This window comes from Pygocentrus nattereri, chromosome 12 (assembly GCF_015220715.1).
Source record: "Pygocentrus nattereri isolate fPygNat1 chromosome 12, fPygNat1.pri, whole genome shotgun sequence".
NCBI classification, from domain to species: domain Eukaryota; kingdom Metazoa; phylum Chordata; class Actinopteri; order Characiformes; family Serrasalmidae; genus Pygocentrus; species Pygocentrus nattereri.
Genome location: NC_051222.1, coordinates 9,882,325 through 9,904,635, shown reverse-complemented (window position 1 = coordinate 9,904,635; position 22,311 = coordinate 9,882,325). Strand labels below are relative to the sequence as shown.

At 40.7% G+C, this 22,311-nt stretch overlaps 1 protein-coding gene across 2 annotated transcripts in view; it reads left to right on the top strand.

Annotated features, from left to right (window-relative positions):
* Positions 1 to 22,311, top strand: part of grin2ab (glutamate receptor, ionotropic, N-methyl D-aspartate 2A, b) — a 148,180-nt gene that overhangs the window by 1,430 nt on the left and 124,439 nt on the right. The window contains exons 2-3 of one of the 2 annotated variants that reach the window (XM_017717277.2): positions 207 to 412; positions 16,709 to 17,107. In XM_017717277.2, coding sequence (XP_017572766.1) covers positions 16,727 to 17,107 — 381 coding nt within the window. In that variant the 5' untranslated portion in view covers positions 207 to 412; positions 16,709 to 16,726. Of the gene's footprint in view, positions 413 to 16,708; positions 17,108 to 22,311 lie in introns of both variants that reach the window. The other variant, XM_037543621.1, reaches the window with a different exon arrangement.

Sequence of the window (22,311 nt, the reverse complement as noted above, 5' to 3'; positions counted from 1 at the left end):
TGAACTGGACACATTGGGACTAAAGACCGATAAACAAGAGCTGAAGCTGACCGATTGTGTTAGATCTGCCACTGAGTCACTGGAGTACCACCGTGTCGATATCTGTATGAGGGGGTCCAGTGAGCTCCATGCAATCCCCCCACCACCCTAGACAGGTCTCTCCATTGCTTCACAAGCTCAAAAAGGTTCCGTTGACTTCTTTTCAGACCGACCTTCACCAGACGCTGACGCCTGAGGGGGGGGGGGAAGGCCAAAAACACTCTCAAAAGACAAAAACAATGCGCCGAGGAAAGAGACCCCGCTGTCCAGAAGTGTGTGTGGATGACATGAGCACTCGGTCGCCGACTCTTCAGAATGGCCCACGCCGAGAAAGGCGAGTTCTCTTCTCCACTCGCTCCTCGTGACACCAGAGGTAGGTACCCCGAGGCTTCAATGGGGGAAAAACAGAGGGAGGCTTGACTGAAGGAGGCTGCTGTTGGGTGGGAGGGCCAACAGGGGGCGCTGTTGTTTCGCTGTGATTTTTTTCTTTTTTTAGGGGGGGATGTGGGGGACTTGCAGTTTTTTGGGCGCAGTCACGTTGGCCAAACACATTTCCTGATATTTTTTTTCCCACTGCCTCTACCGTATAAGGCTAAAAAAAGTCTTTCCTGTATTGGAACTGGGAGGCACATATAGAGTGGGAGATGTGGAGCGTGGATGTACACACATATACATACACACATATACACACATACAGACACACACACGTATATACACACACACACACATATACACACATACACACATACAGACACACACACGTATATACACACACACACACATATACACACATACACACATACAGACGCACACACACGTATATACGCACACACTCACACATATATACACACATATATGAACACACACACATATACACACACACATATACACATACACACACACACACACACACGTATATACACACATACGCACACACATGCACACATATACACACTCACATATACACACATATACACACACACGTATATACACACATACGCACACACATATACACACTCACTAACATATACACATACGCACACACGTATATATATATACACACACGCACACATGTACACACATACACACACATATATGAACACACACACATACACACACATATACACACACACATACACATATACACACACACATATATACACACATACGCACACACATACACACATATATACACACTCACTCACATATACACACATACACATATATGAACACACACACATATATACACACACACACACACACACACACATATATATATATACACATGTACACACATACACACACAACACACACATATATACACATACACACACACACATAGTCTCACGCATACACACACATATACACACATACACACACACTCACACACATACACACCTACACACACACTCACACATACACACACACATACACACCTACACACACATATACATACATATCATGATAAACCAGCTTGAACTTTAACTCATTATATCATATTTAGGCCAAACTTACGTACATGCTAACTATAAGTAATAGATGGTCAAGCTCGTCTCACTCCAGTCCAGTACTGTGCAAAATCAGAGACCACCCTTTTCTGAAGTTATTCATTTTTCAGTGATTGAAAAAAGTAAGTGACTATATATTTTTTAAGAAAATCACACAGATCTGAAAGTTTAATGTGAAATATGTCAGTATTTTTACACTCTAGTGCCACTTTGACTCTCTTGGCTTTGTAGCCTGATGAGTCTAAATGTGAGAAGTGGGACCAACTTCTAAGACTGAACTTTGATGAAGTGGAAAAGATTTCTCTGAAAATCCAACCAAGTCTACCAATAAAGATGGACTAAACCCTGAGACCATAGTTAGATGTCAAGGCCTCTGGATTATGTTTAGTAGCAGATGTTTTCATTATTAATAACTGCAGAACTTGATTGCTGGTTTGACTGATAATTAAATAAACAAACTTTTGCACAGTGCAGTCTGTAAGCATGTTGCGGAGTTGAGAGGAAGGCCTGGGACAGGTGTTTATTTTGAGAGTACTTGTAGCTGTTGACCCTTCGCCCTTCCACACAGTCGAAACTCAGTAATCCGCCCACGAGCCGCGCTCATTTGCTCCGAAACAGCCGATCTTAGCGGCCGTGCTCGGCACGCCGCGCGCTGCTATCTCTGCTGGCAGTTAAGGCATGTTTCTGAATTATGAAATGTGGACTCCGAAAGGTCATCGGAATTGTGGTGGGTACTTCTAGGCGTATGCCGAGAGATGAGGTCTAAATCCCTCTCCCACACACAAACACTCACACAAACATTTACTCATGTTTGGCAAGAAGGCAACTTTCTGCTGCATTGCTGAATTTCTGATGCAGGAAAAGTCGCGGGGCTGTGCTCCTGTGAGTGAGCGGGCGAGCGGGCGAGCGAGCGAGTGAGGGAGTGTGTGAAACAGGCTTGACAAGCACGCTTGATTTTGAAGGACTGACAGCTCTTCACTCGGGGAGTTGTAGTCAAGACTGGGGCAGAGATGGATGCCGATTTTAAGAAGCTACGGATGCCTGTAATATTATTATGACCGTTTAATTTGGAGAACTGAAAGGAATTTGTAACATTAACCTACGTCATAGGTGGGGTGGAGGGAAGGGACATGCCACCCCCACTTTTATTGGGTAGCATTTTATTGGGTAGCAGGATGGATTTTTGAAAAAGTAAATTGCCTGTATATTTCACTGTTGTTGGACGAAAACCTTGTTTCTCCATTTTTGTCATTTTTCAGTTTTTGACGTAATTAGAAAACGCCTGTTGGCCTTAATGTGGTGTGTAAATCTCATGATGAATGGACAAAAAGAAACGGCCCAAAATGACTTGGAAAAAATTCTGGTTCCATTCACTTACATTAATACTAAAGTAGGTTTTTCGCTTCTCCTGTAAAGCTACCATTTTGGAGATACAACAAAATCTATATATGCGCTAAATATTTATCTCCCACACCAATCCTGCCATTTGTCATTTACAAGCTAAAAATGAACTTTACTGCTTTTTATCTGTCAACATTACATGCCTATTTTCAATCTACACTACAAAGCATCTACATAAGCTATCATGCAGAAACTCCATTTTGGTGATTTGTTTAGCAGTTTTAGACAATTTGAAAACCCCACTTGTGTCAAAATTGCATAATTAAAAGATAGAAAATCTAAAATTGGTCCAAAAATACTTGGGAGGGTGGCGGGGGGCAAGTTAAGAATGTTTTTTTCTTTTCCTGTAAAGTTAGTTTTGGAAATATGAGGAGTCTGAGAGCAATGATATGATATTCCTGCTATTGTTATTATTTACTGTAAATTGTTCTTCGCATGGTTCTACGGATTGATGGAGAATGTGTTGAATATGTTTCTATAGAGAACCTTTTTGAAAATGCTTTTATATACTGTTAGAAATGAAGGTTCTGTGTAGGTACATTTCACATTCAATAAGGTACAAGCAATGTAAATGTTTCCTCAGAGGTACATCAGTGGACTTAAGGTCCATTTGTACACTTGTAATTAGTTTTTCCAGGTGAAAAGTTTGTATTTGTACCTTTTCATAACCGAATGTTTTAAAACAGAACAGTAAAATGAAAGTCCTGGAGACGAGACGGGGGGTATGGAGTCAGTACAACATAGAAAACACCATTTCAATGGATTAGAGAATGGAAAAGAGGGGCACTGACCCAGGGACAGTTTAGCACCTTAGCACCCCTTTTGGAAGGCAACTTTCTGCTGCACTGCCTACCAAAAAGGGTTCTGCTATTGTTGCAAGCTTGACATTGTAACAATAGAAGAACCCATTTTGTTGCTATATAGAGCCATTTCCAAGAAGGTGCCATGTAGAACCATATACAGCATATTTTCCATCTATCTGAAGAACCATTTCACCATGCAAGGAACCATTTAAGCATGTAAATAGTTCTTTGAGTGTTCTACATAGAACCATTGTCTTTATTAAAGAACCCTTGAAGGACCATCTCTTTAATAGTTTTATGTATAGAATCTGCAATTTTTATGTGGCCAGCATGTTAGTATTGATGGGTATTGGTCGATTAGTATCAGGCCAGAAAATCTTATATACTAGTTCAAGTTTCAATGCTAGTATCAGAAGAGAAGCAGTGGTATCATGTCATCTGTAGGTGCTACTATTATTGAACATGATAGCTTCTCATTGTTGGTCCCCGAGCAAATGTTTCACCCCAGGCCTACTTAACACAACTCAATGAGTTATTGCCCTTTAGCATCCAAAAATAAGGCACCAGATCCTTATATAACATTTAAAAGAGAATCAGATTTTTCACGTTTCTGTTTCACTCAAACAATGTTTTTTTTTTTTTTTTTGTAAACTACCAATTTGGTTTGCTATATAGTGTTGGTAATCGAAACCAGGAGGCATGGCTGCATTTGCACTGTAGGCATCATTTTATTTACTATCCAGAACCACCAGTGAACCGACATGTGCCGTGAGTTTTATATGGAATGTTGATGATGAAATAATAGTGGCAAATCTGAAGAAATACGTTTTCTTTGGTGGAACATGGTGGAACTTTCAATCCAACTAGTTGCATGTTGTGAGTTGCCTGCAACATAGTTTCTATGCAACTTGATAGTTACTATTAAAAAAGTTGCAAGTTAAGTGATACTCACAAACGGGGAAATTCCACCTCCTCGTTTAACCCATCTGTGAAGTGAAACACCACACACTCTAGTGAATAGACACACACTAGGGGGCAGTGAGCACTCTTGCCCGGAGCAGTGGGCAGCCCAATCCACAGTGCCTGGGGAGCAACTGGGGGTTAGGTATCTTGCTCAAGGACACCTCAGTCATGGACTGTTGGCACTAGGGAACCGAACCGGTAACCTTCCGGTCACAGGGCCAGTTCCCTAACCTCCAGCACACGACTACTCCAACTGCCCCAATGTGCCCCAATGTGTATTGTTCTTGCAATAAATTCAGCTTTGCTGTGTAATTTACATATTTTCATCATTTTTTTAGTCTTTATATGTCATTGCTGTTCTTTTTTCTACGTCTATATATTTGTCTTTGTAAATCTATCCAGTGTTCTTTACTATAGTTTACTTTGAGCTTTTTGTCAGTTGTTTGTATGTTAAGCTTTTGAAAATGTGTAATTATGGTTTGCCTATTAAAGCAAGCCTCGTCTTTGTCCCCTCTACTGTAACAATTGTTTGGATTCCAAGCGAATTTGTGTTTTGTGTAAAATAAGGCAACATCAAGAGAATAGAAAATGAATCTAGCTCTACATACATCAGGATAACAGCTAATGAAGAATAAATGGTGGAACACGCAGCTGTTTAAACAGCTGTTAGCGTTAGCTATCTGTTTAACACTGCTGGTTACAGAAAGGTTGGCTTAGAGAGAATGAAAAACAACCAACCTTGAGTCAGTCAGGGGTGAGGTCAATTTCTTACCCGCCCGATATTCCGCCTTTTGTTTTATTTAGTTGTCCATTGATTTGGTTGAAGGTATGTCGTTAAATGTGTTGTGTTATTGCCATTTTGAATGCCTGTTTCATGCAACTTACTACAAGTTGAGGCACTGTTTGCAACCATTGCGGCTGAGCTTCAAGTGAGTTGCGGGACGTTTTGCATCATGCAACTCAAGTGCAGTTGCATGAAACTTTCAGTGCCAGCTTTAGACGAAACATCAAGCAACATATTTGTGACCATTTTGTGTAATGACTTTCGTAACAGAGCCTTTTAGAGGCATTAAATGCTTCAAATGTCTGGTCCTTATCACCACCACCGTGAACTGTCCTGAGCATTTCGCATCTTTATGATGCAGAAATTGGTGAAATTTGTCTTTAGCAGCACATCATGCCTTATAAGTGGGATTTCGGCCCATGTCAATGAATTTGTGGAGCTACAATTCGGTTTGAATTTGCTAGGACTCATCCTAGTGCAACTGCAGCCTTATAGCCGCACACACGAAAGTGTTTAGCATAGACCTATTTATATGCACATTTGCATAAACACAAAACAAAGTTTAGGCAAGTGCAGTCGCTAATGAATTTACAGCAGCTCAAATGCTACGTTAAATGAGGCCCTCTCCACATGCACACATGAGGCGAGAACCAGAAAGCGAAAAAGAAGCACAGGCAGAGAGAGAGAGAGAGAGAGAGAGAGAGAGAGAGAGAGAGAGAGAGAGAGAGAGAGAGAGAACTGTGTTGCGTTTCCATATGCTAAGTGCTACTCCAGGCTAGCCTGAAGGGTGCGGGTGTTTTTTGCTAGGTTTGCTCTCTGACTATGCTAATTACAGACGTTAGCGAGTGTGCTAAATGAGAAAGTTACAGGGGCAGCAGAGCATAAGTGCCTGTCTCGGAATGTCTGCAGTGGCCAGTGAGGCATGCAAGGCTTTTAAACCCCATAAACAACCACGGCGCCATCAGAGAAACCAATTAAGCAATTACTTTGATTGGCATTAATGAGCACAAACTGGATGAGGCCTGATCCTTTTTCGCTGTTAGACGGTTCTCTGAAGTTGTGGCGCGCCAATAGGTAGAAATGACTGATCGCTTACCAGTTTGACAAGCAATTAGCAATTAAGAAAGTTCCCCTTGGTGTTTAATCGTAAAAGAACGTATTAAACGTGTTAATGTAGGAACGTTTATTAAGGTTTTGCTTCTAAATGACGTTGTACCTATTGAACTGTGGTGCTTCAGTTAGCGTAATATCGAGGGATAAGAACACAGTAAAAAACACCACAGTGGCTTCATAATTTAATTAAGGAGCAGAAAGTTAAAAGTAGCTCGGCCTAATATCAAAATTCTTTGGTAAAATGCTTGAGAATGCATCGGCTTATTGCTCAGTTCCACCAATTTATTAAAAAAATTGCTGCATAAAGATGTAAATGAAGCCATTCAGAGTTTGATTTGGAGTGCTTCGTTTTAGAGGAATTTGCTGTGTCAGAGTTGTTCATGGTGGTGGTGATAGGAACCAGACATAACAAGAGTTTAATGCCTCTAAAAGCTCCCCAGTTATTGCATGGCATGGTTATGAATACATTGCCTAATACCTCTGATATTGTTTTGCAGTAGTTTTGAGATGTTTTTCCCCCCAAAAAGTATTTTTATGAATCCAATAATGGAAGCTGGGTTCATAACTATCTAGTGGAGCAACTGAATATGCTGCATGCAACTTTAATTGTTTTTAATTGTAAATTATTTTAATTGTTAATTGTAATTGCCCTAAAACAAATTGTTTTTAATTGTCGGGTTGCATGGAATGATGTTGCAGGCAACGCACAAAATGCAACGAGTTGCATTAAAGTTTCAAATCAAATCACATTTATTGTCACATCACATTTACACAGGTGGAAAGTGGGTGAATATCTTAGGTGCGTAGCCCCCTTAAAGAATTTAAATCCAAAAAATATATAAATATCTAAGAAGAAAAAGAAATATATATATACATATATACATATATATATTCCTTTTCTTCTTAGATATTTATATATTTTTTGTATTTAGTCAGTACACTGACTCTGAATATTCACATATACACAATATACACTAGTATTGCACTATTCCCGTGTACAGTTGTACAGTAATAAGTTATGGAATAAAACTATGAAATGTGCTGTTGTTTAAATTCCGTATGTGCAGATAGTCTGAGGTAGATAATAAATGAGATGCAGGTCCTCAGGGATGGGATACTGATATAGAATCTTCCAGATTGTACAGGATGTGGGTAGAAGATGTACATGATCTGCCTATATGTGTAAGTACAGATCTGCTAGATTGAAGGTGCAGTAAGATCAGAGTGAGTCTGATGGTGTGGATGAGGTGGTGATTGTCCATGGAGACGATGACTCAGAGGTGCAGTCACAGGCCTATAGACCGATACACCAGCACTACTGGCTGTTCAGCTGCCTGATGGCCCGGGGGAAGAAACTGTGTTGGAACCAGCTGGTTCTGGACTTTATGCTTCTGTACCTCCTCCTGCTCGGTAGCTGTGAGAACAGACAGTGGCTTGGGTGGGTGGAGTCCTTCGGAATCCTCCTGGTCTTTTCAGGGAACGGCTGGTGTATAAATCCAAAAGGTTTGGGAGCTGGACCCCGGTGATGTGCTGGGCTGTCCGCACCACCCTCTGCAGAGCTTTCCGCTCAATGGCAGTGCAGTTTCACCATGTAAAGCCAGCCTAAAAAATTTATGGTGGAGAAATACATATAGGGCGTGGCTATCGTCTCAAGTAACTGAATGTGCTGTGTGCAACTTCAATTATATTTGAATTGGTTTGTGTACCTCTGAAATTACATAGAAGTGATGTTGCAAGCACCCCACAAAATGCACTGCATGAAAGGTTTATTGTGTAAAGCCAGCCTAAAACATCCATCCATCCATTTTCTAAGCCGCTTCTCCGTCAGGGTCGCGGGGCAGCCTAAAACATATATCCATAAATCCATTTACAGTGAAGAAATACATACAGGGTGTAGCTATCCAGTGGAGCAACTGAATGTGTTGCATGCAACTTTGATTGTATTTGAATTGCTTCATGTACGGTAACTGTCAAATTGCCTGGAAATAGTGTTACAGGCACTGCACAAAATACAACTAGCTGAATTAAAGTTTCACCATGTAAAGCCAGCTTGAAACAAATTTAAAGTCCATTTATGGTAGAAAGATACATGGGTGTGCCGATCTTCTGGAGTAACTAAATATGTTGCGTGCAACTTTGTTTTTAAATTTCTTCATGCGACTGTCAAGGTGCATGAGAGTGACGTGGCTACCTTGTGGAGCAAATGAATGTGTTGCTTACAACTTCAATTGTTTGTAAATTTCTTTGTGTATCTGTCAAGTTGCATGGAAATTATGTTGCAGGCAACTAGTTGCATAAAAGTTTCACCACGTAAGTCAGCCTAAAACCTGGTGGTGGAGAAGTACATGCAGGGCATAATACTGCAGGTGCTTTGTTGTAAATAAAATTGTTATTTTTGCACTGTAGACATTACAACCCCTTGTTCCTATTACCACCATTTCTCAACAATTAACCATTTCAATCAAACCTCTTTGACTTTGTAAACATCAGCTGAATTATGCAGTAACAGGAATTCTACTTTGCCAGTTTCCCATTGCCATTGATTCCCACGGTTGTTCCCAATGAGATTTCAGATTTTGAACGGAAGGCTGATATATCACAGGATACTTGCTGATGAGTGGTATGTTTCCCACCAGACCCCTCATGTACCAGGTATTCAGTGCTTTTGATTGCTTGGTTCAGGTGTGTTCAGGGCTGGAACTGAGCAAAACCTTAGGCTGTGAGAGGGTCTCTAGAGATTGGAATGGGAAACACTAAACTAAGAGGTTCAGTTATTAAACTGTTCAGTCTGGAGCCGCCACGATTACTCAATTAACCCTTTCAAACCGGCTGTCTGGCCGGCAAGAAGAAATACCATGGTATTTATATCATGTTATGTCACTGCTTCTCCTCAGTACAGAGCAGTTTCAATTCACTATCTTTATTCAAATCTCATGATTTGAATCGATTACGATTCAGAGGCTGTGATGTGACTGTAAAATGATTATTGATGCATCTTGCTGCATCTTATTTCTCACAAATTATTCTTTTTAAAGCAAAGTATTTTTTTTTTGGACTTATTACCCAATTTCCTCCCCAATTTAGTTGTCTCCAATTCCACCTGCTGGTTAGGACTCCCTCAATCAGACGATACTATCAGTGCTAAGAGGGTGAAGGCTAGCACAGGCTTCCTCCGAGACCTGTGAAACCAACCACCACTTCTTTTCAAACTGCCGCTCACGCAACATCATTGGACAGCAGAATGCGCTCAGAGGAAAATGCCAACCGCCAGATCTGTTACGTCAGCTAACAGACATCTGCACTAATATTGCAGTGAGTGATGGCGGGGGGCATCCTACCCACCCAGAGAGAGCAAGGCCAATTGTGCTGTCTTGGACTCCTGGCTATGGATGGCTGTAGCATCACCAGGGATCAACCTCACGATCTCCTGATAGGGCCAACGCTTAGATGGTTGCGCCACTCAGGAGCCCTAAAGCAAAGTATTTGTAATGATTCATAATGAATTACTTCCGGTGTCTTTTATTAATAAAAAAACGGAAGCAACGAGACTGAAGAACTGGAGCTGGCTCTTGTTTGGAGCAAAGGCTGCCACTCATCTGTTATAAAATACGTAGTTATTGTGACATAAGATTCTGTGGCAATGGGTGTTTACGCATCACGTTAAAGCCATCCTACCTGTTAGCTTCAGTGATTCCATAACTTCGGTTTTGGTGTCGGTGTAGAGAGTGTGGGGGGATCACTGTGTCAGTAAAATATCTTCGAGATGGGACGCTGTATCTCAGCAATAAAGTAGCACCAAAGCCCTGGTTCTCAAAGACTGAGTACGGATACAGATCCTTGGCAGTAAAAGTTGCGATAGAGTTGGTAATTCACGTTGTCATTTCTGAGTCGGGTGGAAGCTTTAACATCGCTCGATGGTCCTCTAGTGGCAGGAATTCCAACTGTAACTATAACAAGTTGCATGGAAATGATCACAAAATGCAAGTCGTTGCATAAAAGTTTCAAACAGCCAAACATTTTTCTTCCTTCTCTGGGTGGAAACGGGCAATATGGTTTCTCGTGTTTCCAAAGGAGCTTTCCCTCCGACTGTGTGGAAGTGCTTCCACAAGCTAGTTTTTGATACAGAGGGTGACGGTCGGATTTCTTGCTCATCCATCTCGTATCTTTGTTATATGGACACCACAAACTCTCTGGGCGCTGCACTTCCGCACTTCCACGTTCAGATTTTTTTTTTGTGTTCCGACATAACGTAATCAAATAAAGTTGGTGGTGGGAGTGTCTTTGAGCAAATTTAGGAGAAATTTATGGCTAAGAGGCTATTTTCTGCAGACGGGGCTCTGGAATTGCTGTTGTGACAGCTCTTCATATCCCGAGTCATGTTATTCAGAAGATGTGAGTGGTTTTGGCATCATGATGCAGATGGAGATGACACAGACTGTGTTAAAAATACAAAAAAACTGACCCCTTTCTTGTTTGGGCTTTGCAAAGTGCTCTTTTATTATTGTGGACAGAAACTGCCAAGGCAGATTTCATATTGAAGCAATGTTCCTTAGAAATGCAGAGCGACACTGTCCAGGAAAAAGGACATGACTTGAAAACAAAAAGAAGCAAACACATCCAATAACTTTGTCTGTCAAAGGGTTTTGTACAGTATTTTTTGTGATAGCATTTTCTTTAGACACGTTTTAGTTTTTTTTAAACTGTAAAAAAAATTGTGCTGCTGTGGTTTTATGCATTATTTAATGAATATAGTGTGTAGAAATATTTATTTAATGACATATTTTGTCATTGAGATTGTGACCTCTGTTTATGGTAAAAATTTAAAATGCAAATGTATGCAAAGCCTTAATGCAGACCTAAAATGGTCTAAAAATAAGGGTTAAAAAGCGTTTAACCCTTCCAGAATTTCCAGAGGTAATTCTTCATTGACTCTGAAATTTGTTCCAAGATTAGGCATAATCCAGATCCTGGAAACCGGCACTACTTGCTTATTTGGCAGTTAGTTGGTGATTTGCATGTTGATAAGGCATAATATACATTTTCCTACTGATCTCTTATACAATAACAAAACAGCTATGAGGACTATATCACTTGTTATTAATCATCCAAGTCTGTTTTTATTGCCATTTACTTGTCAGAACAATTAGCTTATTACTCCATTATTCACATAATCAATTTCTAGACCTTACTTCGATCTAGGATGTCGAGTTTCCTGTTTATGTGACCATTTGAATAACCAGACTACAGAAATCCGATTATGACTGGATTATTGAGTGCAAGTAAATGCACTCACTGTCCAACTTTAAAGAACTACCTCTCATTTTTCCCACTGCCCATCCTTTCTAATATTTAATTAGGTGGGAGAACCAAACGAGAACATTCTCTCATGCAGAAGATCTCCACATTCCTCCAGAACCCTCGACTTACATTTTTGAGGTCCTAATCAGGTTTTCATTGGGATTTAGGTTCATGGGGTTGCAAAAGCTTGATGTTGTGGTGAAGCATTTTTGGATCTTATGGCCACACCCATCTGTGTTTAATGAAACTTGGGATGCAGATGTTTGATTTGAGGAAAGTTGACACATTCCATTTGAAAATGAAATAGACTGTTATATGTTAGCAATGCTAAATACTATTTATATCACTTTTTGCATGGACTTCTTCTGGGAATTCAGCCAGCTAACGTATTGGGAAAGAGATAAAGGTGATAGCTCTGCATTTTGAAGCTTGGGCCCAATCCTATTTGACCCCTTGCCCCTTCCACTTAGCCCTGCTCCTCTGTTTTGCGCATTCATGCCTAGGGGGTGGGGTGTCCCAATTTTTGTTGCGATAGAGGGGTAGGGTGAAGTGTTGGGGCTTCATGACCCTCCAAATGGAGATTTTTCTGAGACCCACTCCAAACAGAGTGTTATGAGAAAAACCGGTAAGATGGCTGAACAAGTGACCTTGTTCACGAAACTTGCAAGTGTGAGAATTTTCTCAGTAAAAAAAATGACCTTTGTATTATCTTTAATGGTATTATGGTCCTTTTCTTCATAACAAGCATAAAAATCTCTAGTACTATGCTGATGTCTCGGTAGCTAGCTAGCTAAATTTTCCATTCTAAGTGGTGCATTCTGGCACCTCAGTCATCAGAACTGCTGCACCATTTAAGGTGGAATGGGAAAATTTGAACAGAATCTGGTGAATATCTCATTCAGATCACTGAAGAATAAGCAGTGGGCGATAATAAATAATTGCCTCCCTCTTTGAAAGCATGTGACTCCCTAAATGTAACTAAAGCCCAGCAGTGAGGAGCTGAACTTTACCCTCCTCTGCTGTCACTGCAGATTGGCAGGGGCATCTACAGAGCAGCGCTAGTAGCTGTTAATGAAGTGATGATCTTCTTTATTTGAGGGTCCTGTTTCACAGGGAGGATTTCAAGCACTACCTCTTGTGACTCAGTTCCAAGTTGCAAGGTGACACTCAAAAACAAGGGGTAGGGGTAAAAATAAGAAAAGGGATTGGGCCTTGGTCACCCTATGAGGTGCTCAACACCCTCAACATGCTTAGGCAATCTTCTGTGCCTCTTTGTCCATCCTTCTTACTCAGTGTTAACATCACAGCCCTTTTCAAAGCAGGTTCATCACCTCAACAGTGGTTGTAAATGTCTTCGTTGTTACCTTAATAACCCCTTTTAACGCGTGTTGCTAGATTTTATAGCCCTGGCTTGATTTATGAAGCTCAACGACCGTTTATATGGTTTCAACGATGTGTCTTTCTGACTTTCTGCGTATTCAGAGATAAATAAGACCGTCTACACATCAAAGTTACACCTCCATAAACTAGAGCATCATGCAAGACCACTGAAGGAACTCGAATGAACTTGAAAATGTCAAATATAAATGGAAATATAACTTCAATAAGCTTTTGTTCATAAAAAAAATTTAGAGGTGCCAGAAATGCTGAAGCACTTTATTGACATATTCTTTTTTTCTTCGTAATTTCTCGTAACCCGAATGCTGCTACTTCCAAAGGGCATTGTATAATCGCCACCTTTTGATTAAATCTCCAGTGAGCTGTCCATCAGTCAACTTATTTTGCTGGCAGCAGCACTTCTACTCTTAACCTTATGTAAGCTGTTCTCAACTCATGAAGCTATAATGAATTCATATTATTGCTTGATGCCATTAATAATTACTGCGCTTTAAGATGCAGCTACACTAGACATCTGGAATCAGCCAGCCATCAAATTCAGCCACATTCCACTATAAAGTATTGAAGACACTTATCAATTAAGTAGGCCATTCAGATCCACTCGCATTGCACAGTGCTAACTCAGTCAGCATAGCTAATTAGCAGTAAGTGAATCACTGTACAATTCCAACAGTTTAAGGTAATTAAAAAGTATTGGCTTTTGGTGATTTATTACAGTAGAGTACTATTGTACTTCTGTGTACATACCTTCAGCTCCCTTTTCATCCACTCGCCAGTTTACCTCTGAGTGCCATAAGAGGGTGGACAAAATAACACTATATGGCCAAAATTATGTGGACACACCTCTTAATTATTGAGTTGAAGTCAAGTCAACAGGTGTTGTCACATAGCAGCTTTACAGAAAATGCTGGGCCTAAGCCTTCATGAGCATCGCCAATGGTGACAGTGGCAAGGAAAAACTCCCAAAGAGCAAGAGGATGAAACCTTGAGAGGAACCAAGACTTAAATGGGAACCCATCCTCCTCTGGTCAACTCCGGATAGTAAACAGCATTATAGTTAAAGTGTTTCATGCAAAACCCATCACTAACAGGTGTATAAGATCAAGCATATAGACATGCATTCTCCTTAGACAAACATTAGCAGTAGAATGGGTCGTACTGAAGTGACTTTACATGTGTCTAGGAGCAACAACTCAGCTCAACCAGTTACACTTGCTGAGAGTCAAAATCTGATGGACAAATCTGGGTTTGGTGGATGTCAGGAGAATGCTACTTAGTAGAATGCATAGTGCCAACAATAATGTTTGGTGGAGGAGGGATAATAGGTTGAGGCTGTTTTTCAGAGTTTGGGTGCCTCAACTACAGTGAAGGGTAATGTTCATGCGACAGCATACAAAGACATTATAAATAATCATATGCTTCCAACTTTGTGGCAGCAGTTTGGCCCTTTCCTGGTCCAGCATGGCTGTAACCCTGTGCACAAAGTGAGCTCCATTAACACATGGTTTGATGAGTTTGGTGTGGCCTACAGAGCCCTGAACTCAACCTCACTGAACACCTTTAGGAAGAACTGGAATATTGCAAACCAGGCCTTCTCATCCAATTTCAGTGCTTTATTGACTGAATGAGCACAAATTCCCACAGACACACACCAAAATCTTGTGGAAAGCCAGCCTAGATGAGTGGGGGCCACAAGGGGGGAGTGTCACATATTAATGCCCCTAGTTTTGGAATGGGATTCCCAACAAGCTCATATTAGTATTCTCAGGTGTCCACTTGGTCTAGACCAGGGGTTCCCAAACGTTTCCATGCCAGGATCCATCTGTACTGGTAGTGTTTATCTCAGGACCCACCAAATGTTTTGTGAAGTGAAAGAAGTCAAATTTGTCAAATAGTCCTTAAGTATTCAGTCCACATTTACCTAAGATTACTGATCTTAATCAATACAATAGCGGACTTGATAAAATAATTAATCATGCTGAACCGTGTGTTATTACATGAAATCATGGAATAGACAAATAAATAATAATAATAATAATAATACCCATTTATTATGCATAGTCTTATGCAAATGTTTGGGTGCCCTTGGTCAAATTGCATCCTCTACAGAGACGCACTTTCATAATATTTTAGTACATACATACTACTGTTTATTTGTTGAATGTAGCATATTTGCGATAAAAGAAGATGCAAAGTGTCTTGAGCAAAAGTTATGGCACATTTTATGTTTTATGCATTATAGTTCTGTAACATGCTAAACGTAACAAATGAATAAATTTGTGTGTTAAAAATTGAACTTTTTCTTTTAGAGCAAACGTAACTTATTTTCATTTAGAAAATCAACAAAGCATGTCATTTGACTGGGGATGTTCAAACTTTTGCACACGACTGCATATAAATGTTATCCATTCAGCTCTTACCTTCAATATGAACACATTAATACATTACATGAATTTAGTTTAGTTAGGCATCATGTCTTATTGAAATCCTTTTGGATTCATTCTGTCAGCTAGCTTAGTAAGATATCTAGCTCTGTACTCTCATCACTGTTGGCTACGTCAAGCTTATTTTAGAAAAGAAAACAGGTGTTCGTTACATTTCTCTGTGGGAAGACATGGAGGCTAACAATTCAGTGGAATGCAACATTGACTTTCGTATTTGTGAGTAAGTACATTATGGTATACTTTGCTACTCAGAGTCACAAATGCCTGAACATGTTATCAGGACACGTAATTAAGGGCGTGACTGAAGGCCGAGTCCAGCTTGGTCACTAAGTAGGCCAACTACTCCAGCTAATTCAGGTCCAATAACATGAACGTGAAAATATGTTTCTTTGATAAATAACATGTTGGCACATCATCCACTGAGAAGGAAATTCCTTGTGTAGAAGTCAGCAAGTCCTCATCAGCATCTTAGTTCATTAGCTTATCTGAAGAGGCAGCCTCTGTTAATCATCCAACATGGAACACTACTGATTTCCCTCAGCTGTTTTTGAGTAATGAAGCAGGTTCCTCTGCATGCTGCTATATTTTTGTGCAACACCTGTGCTGTCAAAAAAAAAGAAACTTGGATATCAAAATGAGTCAGAATACAAACCTCTAGTTTCTAACGGCACATAGCAAGTGGCAAAAAGCAAAAATAAACACCCCGACCGTCATCTTTTGCGTGATCCTCTGTAACACACGAGACTGTGCTTGCTATGTGAAGCTCATGCATTATACAGGAGTCATTTTTCTTGTGGGATAAAATATATATTTATCAAAGTATCTCCCTAGCGACCCACTTATGTCCAACACTGCGGCCCACCAGTGGTTTTCAAACTGTATGTCGCAACCCAAGTTTGATTTCACCAACACATTCTAAAGTACCTCAGCATCATGGTCTGCTTCTTGTTTTTCCAGGGGCTGAAGCCGAGAATCATGGGAGTTGTAGTCCATTTGGTGGTGATCATCTGGGCTTCGCTTGGTTGGTCCAGGGCCGCAGAGAAGCCCCCATCTTTGAGTGTGGCAGTGATCCTGGGCCAGACACGGGCTGTGCCGGAATCGGCTCTGCGCCCCGCCCGGGGTGTCGGCGCGCCCCTGGATGTGAGCGTCCTAGGTGTGCAAATGAACCAAACGGACCCAGGGAGCATGCTGACACACCTGTGTGAGCTCATGTCCCGGCAGAGACTGCACGGGCTGGTGTACGGCGACGGGACGGATCAAGAGGCCGTCGCTCAGATGCTGGACTTTGTCTCGTCTCAGACCTCCATGCCCATACTGGGCATCCACGGTGGCTCCGCCATGACTATGGCTGAGAAGGTAAGGCATTCAGGTTTCTATATGTCAGCTAACTGTTGGGTATTGACCAGTAAGTGGTCGTGATTACTCTGGCTGGACTGTATATTGTTTGTTCATTGATTGTGCACCATTACAATGCTGTCATATCAAAAGCTTGTATGTTTTATTTGTAAATGGCAGCTCACTTTTACATTAGCTTGAATGTTTCATGACAAATGGAGCAAAAGAAACAGTTGCTTGTATAAAGTCTTGTTAAAGTTTTTCTCTTATCATACAAAGTTGCCTTTTTGGAGGTACGAGGTTTTGCTATGACAGTGACGACTGGCAGTTTGTGATCATCCTACGTCAGATGTTTCAGATGAGTTTCTTGGGCAAAATAATGCAGACAGTCTTGTTTTTATTTGAAGCTATAGAGCTGCAATATTGTCTTTTGTCCACATCATGCTGTCCTACTGATTACCATGATTTGAAACAAACAGGGAAGACTCGTTCCAGGTGCCCTAGTCATAGACTACATACTAAGACGACTGCATGGCTTTCCACTCATTGCCAAGACATAAAACGAGTAATGTAAATACACACGGCTTGTGTGTCACTGGGAAAAATGCATATTATTTCCACAGCCATCTGGTTGGCCTCACAGAACATGGCTTACCAAAAACACATTAGCTAAATTTACCTCCTAATTGACAAGAATGTGCAAAAATCCAATAAACACCGAACACCGAATGGCTGCATATGTTCATCGTGAAGTATCGGCATGAAAAATAAATGAAACCCAAATAATAACACATTGTAAAGCTCTACTCTAAAGTGGCTCTAAATTGCCCTCACATAACTGATGCGTCTACACCAATCAATGGTCGCGAAGTCTCTGCAGCGGTTAATAACAGACACAGACAACAACTACAGCAATTAGGCCGTTCAAAACATGGAGATCCTTTCTTTGCATCATGGAAGGAAATATGGGTCTGGCCTGTTCTAAGAATGAATTATATTCCATGGATGCATCCTGTCAACAGACAGGACGTACAGGGTGTCCAGGATCTAGACAGTACCCTGGACGTTGAGTTCCACTGTCGGGTCACCGTAAACTTTACTGCAGACTCAAATATGGACGCATCTGGCTCTCCTCATTTATGTGTTAGCTGAAAGTCCCAGCTAATGGCCCTGTGCCCTGTGATGGTACGTGTCCACTCGCCCTTTTTCTGTCACTCTCCACATTGCCTAATCCCTCTGCTCACTGCTGGTGGCTGTGTCTATGCCATTTCTGTTATGGAAATAAAGTAACCATATCGAACAAACTGTATGGAAGGCCGTTTGTTATTTGCTTTAATATAACACAAAACCTTGCAATGAGAATGACAAAATCTCAGAAAAAAGGTAGTAAACGGTCTCAGGGCGGTACGCCTCTTGTCACTGGGTTGATACACTTGTGTACCTCCTGAAGACAAAGTTATATTGACTTTGTACACTCTGTCTTGTCTCCAGCTTCTGAAAACCTTTCCAGAAAACGCTAAAATAAAAAGCCTGCAGACGGGACGGGGTGTGTGGAGTCAGTACAGCTTTAAAACATCATTTCAATGGATTATGGTACAGTTATGTTCCCTGACTATTTCTGAGAGTGCAGGACAAACATACTTAATGTACATAGTTGGACCATAAACCATTGTTGTAACATACACAGTACCTTTTCCTCCGACAGTGCAGTAGTTTGAGTCTCAAATAGACTTGCTAATCTTGCTGCTGACACTGTATAATTTACTGTCATCTACAAAAAATGGGCAAAAGTGAAGCCTGAAATTTATCCATACTTGGGCTCATTTTCATAGACTGACATTTGGGGTGAAGGAAAATAGTATAAATTAGCCAAATTATTGCCAGTCATTTTAGAACCAACTGATGACCTGCTTGCTTAATTTGCTGGACAGCGATAGGAGATGAGATGGCTAATGGTGCAGTCTCGCATTTAAAGGGCTGTAGATACGAGAATATAAAGAACCCCACCAACTAGCATCATCAGCAGACTGCATACCTCCATTATACTTTCGCCTCAGACCAATTCAATTGCCTGGAAATTGGCTAGGCTAGTGTCTGAAAAACTGGCCTGTAAAGTCCAGGAACAGGTGTGGCGCCTTTCTTCATGGCTGGGGGCTGTGGAGGCACCTGCCACACCAGTGTCTGGCCTAATTTATCCTACAAGTTTTCAGCTACCTAATTCCAAATATTTCATCATACCTGCCACAAATCAGATATTTTCACCACTGTGTGAACAGTGGGGAAAAATTGGACACGGGATATTTTCAGCCATGGTTTTAGACTCCACATCTTAGTGGCCTTAAACTAGACACAGTTAAGAATGCCTGACAGATACACTGTAGCGATGATGCCATCTGCACCAAATACAGGCTGTCAGATTGCCAGTCCTCCTGCCTGTCACTGGCCCTCCGTCTGTTTTCTTTGTCTTCTGAGGTTGGCAACAAGTTGGTTCCAGCAGATTCAATTGTTGTGTGGGCATGACAGAATATCTACATCAAAAACTGCCTTATACAATATACAATATATGACACAACACTGTGATCATGTGATGCATGCTGATAGATTATTGGGTAGTGCTTTATTGAAGGCTACCTTCATAACACATGCATTAGCGTTCAGTGTTCATGAACTGTTTATCTCTATATTTGCAAAATGACACGAGATGTTTGATGAAGTTAATGACATAAGGGGCATAAAAACTGAAGTTACATGCGTTTGTTCTATTTAGAACTCTTAGGAAGCATCATTCCCAAGTACCTATAAGGTAGAGGCTTTATAAAAGCCCCATATATCAGTCCTAGTCCTACTTCAGTTAAGCAGTGTCTATTAAGGAGGTCTGTGTGGATGCAGATATGAACATCTCATCTGCTTTTCAGGTCGTCTGCAGCCACACAGTTCTCCCGAATAATTAGAACCCATTTGCAATAAAGTTGGGACACTGCAGTGCAGGATAATACTACATAGACAACATATCAAATGGTGAAACCTAGAAATGTTATAGTTTTTTTTTTATATATGCCCATTTTGAATTTGATGCCAACAACATGTTCTAAAAAAGCTGGGACGGGAGCTTGTTTACCACTGTGCTTCATCACCTCTTCTTTTAACAATACTCTAAGTGTTTGGGAACTGAGGAATCCAGTTGCTGTAGTTTTGAAAGTGAAATGTTTTCCATTTCTTGTTTGGCATAGGATTTCAGCTGCTCAACTGTTCTCATTTTCAGTATTTTTCCTTTCATAATGCGCAAAACGTTTGCAGTGGTGAGAGATCTGGACTGCAGGCAGGTCTCTTTTAATACACAGCAATGCTATTGTAATACATGCATAATGTGGTTTTCCACTGTCTTGCTGGAATAAACAAGGCCTTCCCAGAAAAAGACGTCATCTGGATGACAGGATATGTTTCCAAATCATGTATCTGTTGTTCAGCATCAATGGTGCCTTCATACATGTGCACATCACCCATGCCATGTGCACTGATGCACCCCTGTACTATCATGAATACTGGCTTTTGAACTGTGCGCTGTTAACAGGGTGAGTGGCCTGTTTACACTCTTAAATATAAGAGGTCTACTCAAAATGATATAGTAACTGATTTCATGGCTTTTCTTTAGTTGACTCAACTTGAGGGCACAACTCATAAGTTGAGTCAAAAGTAAATTTTTTTTAGTTCTGCATCTTAGTTAGGTAAAAAAAATAATCTTTTTTTTTTTACATTCCCAACTAGCCAGGGCTCTTTCTGTCCTACTAGACATTTTTCCTCTTGCATATGCAGTTATGGATGGCTGTGGCATCATTGGGGCTCAAACTCACAACCTCTTGTTGTAGTGACCGCTTAGTCCACTGCATCACTTAGGAACACACGAAGCAGCTCAGATTTTGTGTCTACCAATGTTTAATACACTGGAGAAAATATTAGTAGTTTTAACTTTAAACTTTTGCGTAGGCTTATGTGGTGCAACTGTCTAATAATCTAATCCCAACATCAGGAGGTTGTGAGTTTGAATCCCAGCAACACCAAAGCTTTCCACATCCAGAAGCCCAAGAGGAAAATATGCCAGATGGAACTGTTTGATAGAGGGAGTACCAACTAGTGGATGAAACTGAGTAAAAAGAAAGCAAATTCAATTTGTTTAACTAACAGACCTAGAAACAGTAGCTGGGAGAGTTTTTGACTCAGCTAAGAAGTTTGAGTTGGGTGAACTCTGGTGCCCTCAAGTTGAGTTGAGTCAACTCAAGAAGAGCCATGTAATCAGTTACTATATCATTGTAAGTTGAGCTGACCTCTCATTTCTTACAGTGTACATATGGTTTCTTCTTTGCGTTGTAGAGTTTTAACCTACATTTGTGGCTGCAGTGAAAAATGCCATCTCATGTTTTCATGTCACTATGGAAACACAGAGTCCATGGGCGGAGCCTTATTTTAGCCACACCCTTGCATTTAACAGCAGGAAGTGAGACTGCATCCCTATCCCTTATGGCCACGGAGAGATCCCATTGTTTGTCAGTGTGTAACATTAAGAACCGTCACTACTGAAACACATTTTCCGCAATTAAGTCATCGTTTTTATGATTTTATGTGTGTTCACCTGTTCAAAGCTATGTTTGATAGTCATATACTCACCATGTATTTGAGTTCTGCTCAAAATGAGCTCAAATTGTCACCACCTCAACATTGGGTAAAGTTGCGGTAGTGATATGATAGATACTTTATTGATCGCGAAGGAAATTTAGCCATTTAGTTTTGGTAGTTTTGGAAGGTTCCGTCATTTCTAATAGTGAGATGAACATAATTAAGGTAATAGGGTCACTCAAAGCAAAAGGATTTTAGTCTTAAGTCCAAGATAAAAGCCTGAAATGTGTTTTCAGCTCAGACTTTGCACCAGTTTGGCAGATATGCGTACAGAAGGGATATGATCATATAAGTTTGAGGGCATGACTTGATATACGGGGCTCTTAACCTGTACGCTGTTACTCGGGAACGATGCTTCATAACAGTGTTAAAAATGAAACAAAGCTCTGTCGCTTTACTTTAAAGACCCGTCAATGTTATTCATGGCTTGTGCATGTCTTATGAAGCCCTCATGCAGTCAAATGTAGTGTTCCTAAATACCGTCTATTGAAATTGATATCAATCAGTGACTAAAAAGCCTTTTGACCACCAGACGAGGAGAAGGATGAGGTTGA